At 61.8% G+C, this 8,739-nt stretch overlaps 1 protein-coding gene across 1 annotated transcript in view; it reads left to right on the plus strand.

The window, feature by feature from the left end:
- The window catches only part of ARHGEF17 (Rho guanine nucleotide exchange factor 17), a 32,222-nt gene extending 23,710 nt beyond the window's left edge, over window positions 1–8,512 (plus strand). The window contains exons 4-21 of the mRNA XM_027714426.2: window positions 32–148; window positions 447–539; window positions 921–1,097; window positions 1,304–1,354; window positions 1,803–1,912; window positions 2,024–2,109; window positions 2,214–2,332; window positions 2,699–2,912; window positions 3,018–3,091; window positions 3,178–3,371; window positions 3,460–3,686; window positions 4,425–4,671; window positions 4,753–4,839; window positions 4,929–4,996; window positions 5,312–5,460; window positions 5,542–5,716; window positions 6,364–6,606; window positions 7,745–8,512. Coding sequence (XP_027570227.1) covers window positions 32–148; window positions 447–539; window positions 921–1,097; window positions 1,304–1,354; window positions 1,803–1,912; window positions 2,024–2,109; window positions 2,214–2,332; window positions 2,699–2,912; window positions 3,018–3,091; window positions 3,178–3,371; window positions 3,460–3,686; window positions 4,425–4,671; window positions 4,753–4,839; window positions 4,929–4,996; window positions 5,312–5,460; window positions 5,542–5,716; window positions 6,364–6,606; window positions 7,745–7,935 — 2,622 coding nt within the window. The 3' untranslated portion in view covers window positions 7,936–8,512. The remainder of the gene's footprint in view (window positions 1–31; window positions 149–446; window positions 540–920; window positions 1,098–1,303; window positions 1,355–1,802; window positions 1,913–2,023; window positions 2,110–2,213; window positions 2,333–2,698; window positions 2,913–3,017; window positions 3,092–3,177; window positions 3,372–3,459; window positions 3,687–4,424; window positions 4,672–4,752; window positions 4,840–4,928; window positions 4,997–5,311; window positions 5,461–5,541; window positions 5,717–6,363; window positions 6,607–7,744) is intronic.
- Window positions 8,513–8,739: the final 227 nt, after the last annotated feature.

The raw sequence follows: 8,739 nt of genomic DNA on the forward strand, positions 1-8,739 counted from the left end.
GCGGGATCTATCCCCCTTTTTCCCTTCCCAGTTCTCCAAGGACGTGCTGGTGAACATCTACTCTGCCTACATTGATAACTTCCTCAACGCCAAGGATGCCGTCAGGATCGCCAAGGAAGCCCGGCCGGCGTTCATGAAGTTCCTGGAGGTGGGTCCTGGTTCCTCTCTCCATAGGTGCTGCCCAACATCCAGAGCCAGGCTGCTGGTGGGGCAGGATGGGAGTTAATGGGAATAAACTGGTAAGCTGTGGTCAAACCGGGATTTTTCCCCTCACCTCCTTGGTTTTGTTGCGAAGAGGATGGGTTGGGATGAACCAGAGTCACTCCAGACGGTGTGAAGAGGAGTCGCCAGGAGGCAAAGCGGGTGCTGCTGCAGGTCCTGGGCTGGTGGGATGTTGAGTCCCTGCTGTGTCCCACCCATCTGTGTCCCTCATGGGTGTTTTGCAGCAAAGCATGAGGGAGAACAAGGAGAAGCAGGCCCTGTCCGACCTGATGATCAAGCCGGTGCAGAGGATCCCGCGGTACGAGCTGCTGGTCAAGGTGGGTGCAGGCAGGGGGGTGACTGCACTGGGGCTGCTGGGGATGTGCTTCCATGGAATCCCAGCGTGCTTTGGGTTGAAGGGACATCAAAGCTCATCTCATTCCATGGGCAGGGGCACTTTCCACTAGCCCAGGTCGCTCCAAGCCCCATCCAGCCTGGCCTTGGACACTTCCAGGGATGAATTTTGGGTGTCCGTGCGAGGTGGTGATGGAGCTGGTGGGCTCTTTAGAGGTGACAGACACCAGGCTGGCGGTGGCCAAAGCCCAAGGCTTCATTCCTTGGGGTCAGTTTGCACCCCCAGCAGCCGGAGCAGCGCGGGGGGGCTGGGGGATGTCGGTGACACTTGCCCAGGGTGACAGTGTGGCCGTGTCCCCACGCAGGACCTGCTGAAGCACACGCCAGAGGACCACCCCGACCACCCCTTCCTCATCGACGCCCAGCGCAACATCAAGCAGGTGGCCGAGAGGATCAACAAGGGCATGAAGAGCGCGGAGGAGGTGGAGAGGAATGCCCGGATCGTGCAGGAGATCGAGTCCCACATCGAAGGGATGGAGGATGTACGTGGCGGGGAGGGGGCTTAGGTGGGGTCGGGCTTCCCTTCTCCCCAAAATGCCACCATTTCTGCTCCTTCTGGGCCACATTTCTCTTCCGTGTCCTGCCTTCCCCATCATGGCCTTGGTGGGCTCCTGGAGTTTAGGGAGTGGGGGATACAGGGGTGAAGCCCCCAAGGCTCCACACCCACGAGCCTCCTTTGTCCCCACAGCTCCAGGCTCCACTTCGCAGGTTCCTGCGCCAGGAGATGGTCGTGGAAGTGGTAAGAGAGGGGTGGGGGGCCCTCCTTCACCACCAGGGCTGTGAGACCACCCACTGGATGCTGGGATTGGGGGTTGTGGGGTAGATAGATAGATGGATGAATGACAGATCAATGGTGACACTATAAATTCCCTAAGTACGAGGGAAGATAAGATGGATTTTGGAGCAGGCAGGAGGCAGGGAGAGCCCCCAGCAGACCCGGTCGACAGGGAGGCTGGAGGTGGAGACCATACCTGGTGTTCCTATGGCCCTGGATCCCATTGCACCTGGTCCCCTTTCCCCATCCCAAGGACACGGCTGTTCCCCATGTGATGGTGGTATGGGACCAGTCCCACCCTGCAGCCTCCCCGTGTCCCAGTGTGGGGAAATTGAGGCAGGGACCTCTCCCAGTGCTGGCAGCAGAGGGGGGTGTGGACACTGACCCCTTGGTGTCTCCCACAACCCCACAGAAGGCGGTGGGCGGGAAGAAGGACCGCTCCTTCTTCCTCTTCTCGGACCTGCTGGTGTGCACCACGTTGAAGCGCAAGTCGGGCTCCCTCCGCCGCAGCTCCATGAGCCTGTGAGTACCACCAGGCTTGGGGGCACCCCTGGGATCGTACCCCCACAGCTGGCCTGGCTTTAAGGTGCTGGAGGAGTGGGTGCAGCTCAGCCATCCCGCCCAACCCCGCAGGTACACGGCGGCCAGCGTGATCGACACCGCCAGCAAGTACAAACTGCTCTGGAAGCTGCCCCTGGAGGACGTGGACATTGTCAAAGGTGTGGCACTGCTGCAGTGTCCCATCCCACCCCAAAACCCATCGCTCACCCCTGGATGATGGGGAGGGAGGAGGGGTTGATGCTGTGCACGTGTCCCCGCACAGGTGCCTCGCAAGCCACCAACAGGGAGAGCATCCAGAAAAGCATCAGCCGCCTGGATGAAGACCTCAGCACGCTGGGGCAAGTCAGCAAGCTGTCAGAGACCCTCAGCTTCCCCCACCAGGTATGGGCAAGTGATGCTGTCCCCTGGTCGGACACATTCCCAGGGTGTCCTCAGCCAGAGGGGAGAACCTGTGGAAGGGCCAGTGGCCATGGGTGTCCTCAAAGGACCCAGGTGCCACCGACCCACTATGGGGTCGGGGCAGCTTCTGAGGGATGGCAGGGGATGTCCAGGGTCAGTGTCACGCGGTGTTCCTGGTGCTGTCCCCTTCCCCAGGGGACCAACTGGGATGCCCTTGGTGGAAAGAACAGCCTGGGGAAGGGCTGGTGGCATCTGTGCTCTTAGAGGGCAGCCTCTGAATTGTAGCAGGGGATGGACAGGGTGGTGGTGGCCCATCCCTGGGAGCTGAAGCGTTGTCCCCATCCCCAGAGCCTGGATGACGTGATCAAGGACCTGATGGCCGCCATCCACCGGGAGCTGTCGGAGAAGCAATCCCTGTCCTTCAGCATGGCCTTCCCCCCCAACAAGGTGGAGCTCAGCACCACCAAGGCTGATGGCACCGAGTCCTTCATCTTCGAGTTCCCCAACCCCGACGCCCGGCTCGGCTTCGAACAGGCCTTCGAGGACGCCAAGAAAAAGCTGGGTAACACCGGGCACAGGGGAGGAGGCCGTGGGTGTGGGCTTGGCATCGCTCGGTAGCCCCCCTTTCCTCCACCGCTTCCTCAGCCCGCAACTTGGTTTTCCCCAGCTTCCAGCAAAAACTGCCTGGACCCGGAGTTCCTCAAAGCCATCCCCATCATGAAGACACGGAGCGGGATGCAGGTACTCAGAGCCTGGGTCCCGCGGGAGCCGCAGGTGCCGGGACGAGGTGGCTCGTTCCCGAGGTCTCATCTCTCGCTCCCTCGCAGTTTTCCTGCGCCTCCCCCAGCCACGGCAGCCCCGAGAGCTCCCACGAGGTGTGGGTTTGCAACAGCGACGGCTACGTGGGGCAGGTGTGCCTGCTCAGCATCCGCAAGGAGCCCACGGTGGAGGCCTGCATCGCCGTGTGCTCCGCCAGGATCCTCTGCATCGCCTCCGTGCCCGGCCTCCAGAGGGCCTGCAGGTAGGCAGGACATCGCCGGCGGGGCCGCGGGGCCGGGGGCGCGGGGGCGGTGCTGGAGCTGCCTGTCCCCCCTCCCCCGGTCGCGCAGGGAGCGCTCGGAGCCCCTGGGCAGCCCCTCCGAGGACGCGGCGCCGCAGCCCTGCCTGCACATCTCCATCTCGGGCTCGTCGCTGGAGCTCTCGGAGCCGGTGGACGGCGGCAACAGGGAGCTGGTGCCCTTTGACAGCGACGACACGGACGACGAGTCCTCGCCCAGCCCCTCCGGGACGCTGCAGAGCCAGGCCAGCCACTCCACCATCTCCTCCAGCTTCGGCAGTGAGTCCTCCCCAGCCCCTGCTTAGCGCAAAAGCTGCTTTCTCGCCCCAAAGTTATGGGCCTCTCTGCCTTGCGTTCCTCGGGGAAATCTGCAGGGGGAGGCTTTTGAGCCAAGGAAATCCTGGGAAAAGAGATGTAGTCCTGGGATGGGTGGCTTTGGGTAAAACCTGCTGGGTTTTGAGGCTCAGCATCACTATATCCTCCTCACCCCCTGCTTAGTGAAACACCTAATTTCTCGCCCCAAAATTAGGGGCCCCTCTGCCTTGCATTCCCCTGGGAAATCTGCGGGTGGAGGCTTTTGAGCCAAGGAAATCCCAGGAAAAGAGATGTCAGGGGGTATCAGCCTGACAGTGTGGTCCCGGGATGGGTGCCTTTGGGTAAAACCCAGTGTGTTTGGGGGCTTGGCATCCCTATGTCCTCCTCACCCCCTGCTTAGTGAAACATCTACCTTCTTGCCCCACAGTTATGGACAGCTCTATGGTTTTGGCCTCTCTGCCTTGCATTCCTCAGGGAAATATGCAGGTGGAGGCTTTTGAGCCAAGGAAATCCCAGGAAAAGAGATGTGGTCCTGGGATGGGTGGCTTTGGGTAAAACCTGCTGGGTTTTGGGGCTCAGCATCACTATGTGCTCCCCTGGGCTCGATATCACAAGGGGACCTGTGATCTCTTCCCCATGACTTCGGAGGGTGTGGGGTGCTCCTGGTCTGACCCATTCCCTCCTCCCGCTGCTCCTCCGCAGACGAAGAGATCCCGAGCTGCAAGGAGGCAGCGGTGGAGACGACGAGCTCGGAGGAGGAGCAGGAGCCTGGTTTCATGCCCATCACTGGCACCTACGGGCAGGCCCGGCATGGGGAGAGCCCCACGGACGGGCGGGCCCTGCGCCGCTCCAGCCGTGGCTCCTTCACCCGCGGCAGCCTCGAGGACCTGCTCAGCCTGGACCCCGAAGCCCACCAGAGCTCCATGTGGCTGGGCACCGAGGATGGATGGTATGGCCCCAGGATGGAGGGGGATGCGTGGGTTGGGTGGCCTCCAACCCCTGGTGAGCCCTGGGCTTTGTTCTCCCGCAGCATCCACGTGTACCAGTCCTCGGACAACATCCGGAACAGGAAGAACAGCATGAAGATGCAACACTCCGCCGCTGTCATGTGCATCTTGTGAGCAGGGAAAAGGGGGATTTTCAGCTCCCGTGGGTGGCCGTGGTGGGGTGGTTTGGGATGGCTGAGCAGGTGTTTTCTCTCCCCAGGTACCTGGATAACCAGGTGTTTGTGTCGTTGGCCAACGGAGAGCTTGTCGTGTACCAGCGGGAGGCAGGTGAGGCCGGATCGGGAACGTCAGAAGACACTGCTGGGCATAAATGCAAGCCTAAAGTGGTGGCTGGTGGGTGGGTGGGTTGGTGGCTTGGGCAGCCCCCTGGGGAGGGGTGCTCAGGGACTGGAGGTACCAAAATTGGAGGTGTACATCGTCCTCCTCCTCCCTGCTTGCCACTGGCATTCCCTGGGGACATCGCTTTATGTCCCCTATAAGGGAGGACCTGGAGACAGAGATCTCCAGCCACTGCATGCCCACATGCATCAAGCTGGACTTCCCCTGGGGACTCTGTAACCACCCTCCCCCCCACCCTCACAGGCCGCTTCTGGGACCCCCAGAACTCCAAATCCCTGTCGCTGGGCTCTCCGGGGAGCCCGATCGCCAGGATGGTGGCGGTGGCGGGGAAGCTGTGGTGCGGCTGCCAGAACCGCGTCATCGTCCTCAACCCCGCCACGCTGGCACAGGAGGTACCGCGGGCGGCGCCGGGGGGTGGTGGGGGCCGTGGGGGGCACCAGCGGCGTCACGGCGCTGTCGCTGTCCCCCCACAGCACACGTTCCAGGTGGGCCAGGACGGTGGGCGCGGCGTCACCTGCATGGTGAGCGCCGGCACCGGCGTGTGGGTGGCGCTCCAGGGCAGCGCCCAGGTCCGGCTGTACCACAGCACCAGCTACGAGCAGCTGGCAGAGGCCGACATCACCCCCCCCGTGCACAAGATGCTCGCAGGTGAGTCCCACTGGTGGACCAGTAACCCAGGGCGGTAAATTCCACAGGCGTGGGGTCGTGGAATTCCAGAGCGGTTTGTGTTGGAAGGGACCGTGAAGGTCATCCAGTTCCACCCCGTTGCCATGGATAGGGACACCTTCCATCAGAAGCCCCACTGGCGAATGGATAATCCCATGTTGAAACAGGGCGGTAATCCCACAGTCATGGAATCATGGAATTTCGGAGTGGTTTGGGTTGGAAGGGACCATGAAGCTCGTCCAGTTCCACCCCCTGCTGTGGGCAGGGACACTTTCCGTTACCCCAGGTTGCTCCAAGCACCATCCAACCTTGGATACTTCCAGAAATGGGAGCCAGAGAAGCAGCCACAGCTTCTCTGGGCAACCAGTGCCAGGGCCTCCCCACCCTCACAGCTGAGAATTCCTTCCCAATATCCCATCTAACCCTGCCCTCTGCCAGTGGGAAGCTATTCCCCCTTGTCCTATCAGGCCAATCTGACAGCACCCCAGGGTGCTTTACACCAGCCAGGGGAGTTGTGGTGTCCCTCCCCACATCCTGTGTGCCACAGATCCCGCTGGGAATGGCGGTCGAGAAGGTTTCACACCCCGTGCCGGGTGGGATGAGATACTGATTTCTGGGATGCTCCACAGGCTCGGACGCCATTATCCGGCAGCACAAGGCCGCCTGCCTGCGGATCACGGCGCTCCTGGTGTGCAAGGACCTGCTGTGGATTGGGACGAGCGCCGGTGTGGTGCTCACCCTCTCCGTGTCCCCCAAGGCCGCCCCCACGCTCGTGGGGCTCTCCCAGGGCCACACAGGCCACGTCCGCTTCCTCACAGCCATCGAGCTGCCCGACGGCTTCGACGTCCTCTTCCCGCTGCCCCGGGACATGGGTAGGTGGCCTGGTGACACATTTCCCAGGGCTGTTCCACTGGTGGATAACCAAGAGGAGCCTTGCAATGTTGTTGTCGAAGTCCCCGTTCCGTCACTGCCTTGTTAAAAATCCAGGGGGAAAAGCTGGGAGTGGGAATTGGGTGCTAAACTTCCCCCTGCCAGCACAAGTGACCTCAAATTTCCCAGGGAGACCTAAATTCCCTTGGGGAAAAGCCACAGGAAAGCTGTGTCACCCAGCCCAGCTCTGAAGCTGGGATGGGATGGGGAGAAGGAGATGGGATTTCGGAGAGTGATTTTGAAGGGAGAGGCAAACATGGGCTGGGGGAGCTAATTTGGGGTGGGAGGGGCTATTGCAGGTGTGAGGAGTTTTTGGGGGCCGAGATGTGGTGCCTGGGAAAGTGCTGGTGGGAGGATGCTGGAATCATTGAGTAGTAGAATGGTTTGGGTTGGAAGGGGACCTTGAAGGTCATCTAGTTGTTGGAGGGATGATGATGCTGGGATGATGCTGGGATGATGACTCTGGGAGGATGTTGCTGGGATGATGCTGGGATGGTGACTCTGGGAGGATGTTGGTGGGATGATGCTGGGATGATAACCCTGGGATGATGTTGCTGGGATGATGCAGGGATGATATTGGTGGGGTGATGTTGGGATGATAACTCTGGGATGATGTTGCTGGATGATGACTCTGGGATGATGTTGGTGGGATGATGCAGGGATGATATTGGTGGGGTGATGTTGGGATGATAACTCTGGGATGATGTTGCTGGATGATGACTCTGGGATGATGTTGGTGGGATGATGCTGGGATGATGCTGGTGGAATGACAGTGGAATGACACTGGTGAGATGCTGCTGGGACACTGTTGCTGGGAGGATGTTGGGATGCAGCTGCTGGGATGCTCCTGGGATGAAGCTGCCAGGATGCTGCTGGGATGATGTTGGGATGCTGCTGGGATGCAGCTGCTGATGCAGCTGCTGGGATGCAGCTGCCAAGATGATGTTGGGATGCTGCTGGGATGATTTTGGGATGCAGCTGGGATGCAGCTGCCGGGATGCTGCTACCGTGACACTGCTGGGGACTGGGGGAGCCGCCTGGGGACACCTGACAGGACCCCGGGGGTTCTGCACTTGGCAGGGGCCGAGAAGCCGAGCGAGGCAGAGAAACGAGACCCGGCCCGGCCCCGCGGCCCCGCCCTGGGCCTGGCCAAGCCCAAGATGTTGGTGATCAGCGGCGGGGACGGCTACGAGGATTTCCGCCTGACCAGCAGCAGCGAGACCGTGGGGCGGGACGACAGCACCAACCACCTCCTCCTGTGGAGAGCGTGAACAGCCACGACCCCCCCGGGCCGCCCCGCCCAGGAAGGGGAGCGCTGCCCCCCCTGCGTGCAGAGAGGGGGGTCCCGGCCCCCGTCCCCAGCGCCCCCCCGCCCCGGCACCTCTCATCTCCAACCCGGCTGCTCTCTGTGTGCTCGGGGTTGGGGGGGACGAGCCCCGCTCCCCCCGCCGTCCCCCCGGCCACTGCACTGGACTCGGGGTGGGGGGGGACACTCACCGCTTGGGGGGCATCCAGGACATTCGGGGGGGGTGGGGGGGTGCGGGTTCGTGTCCTTGGGATCACGGAGCGTCCCCGGGGCCCGGCTGGAGGATGTGCCCGGAACATGCCTTGCTCTCCGGTTTTGTGTGTGCCTGCTTCACGGGGAGGGGGGGCCTGGCACTGTCACCCCCCCACCCCCGGCCCCCGGGACCCCCGGCCACGCCACGGGACCACCCCAGGGACAATCTGGGCGCCGTGTCCCCCCCGGCCCGGGCCTCCCGCTCCCCCGCCTGCTCCATCGCCAGCACCCAGATAGCTCTGTTTGTTTGTTTGTTTGTTTTAAATATATATATATTATATATATAGAAACATCCTTATTTATTTGGGGCGGTCGGGGGGGTGGGGGGGGCTGGTGCATCCTGACATCGCTGTGGGTCCCTCTGCTCCAGAGTTGAGGGATTCAAACTTCCTGGAGAGCTGGACCCCACTGGTGGAGCTGGATCTTGGGTGTTGGTGGAGGGGGGAGCTGGTGGAGGGGAAGGGAAAAGGAAATTGGGGGTTCCTCCCCCCCTGTTCTCTGTGATTCCCGATGGGAT

This window comes from Pipra filicauda, unplaced genomic scaffold (genome assembly GCF_003945595.2).
Source record: "Pipra filicauda isolate LSUMZ 115617 unplaced genomic scaffold, ASM394559v2 scaffold686_size154363_pilon, whole genome shotgun sequence".
Classification (NCBI taxonomy): Eukaryota; Metazoa; Chordata; class Aves; order Passeriformes; family Pipridae; genus Pipra; species Pipra filicauda.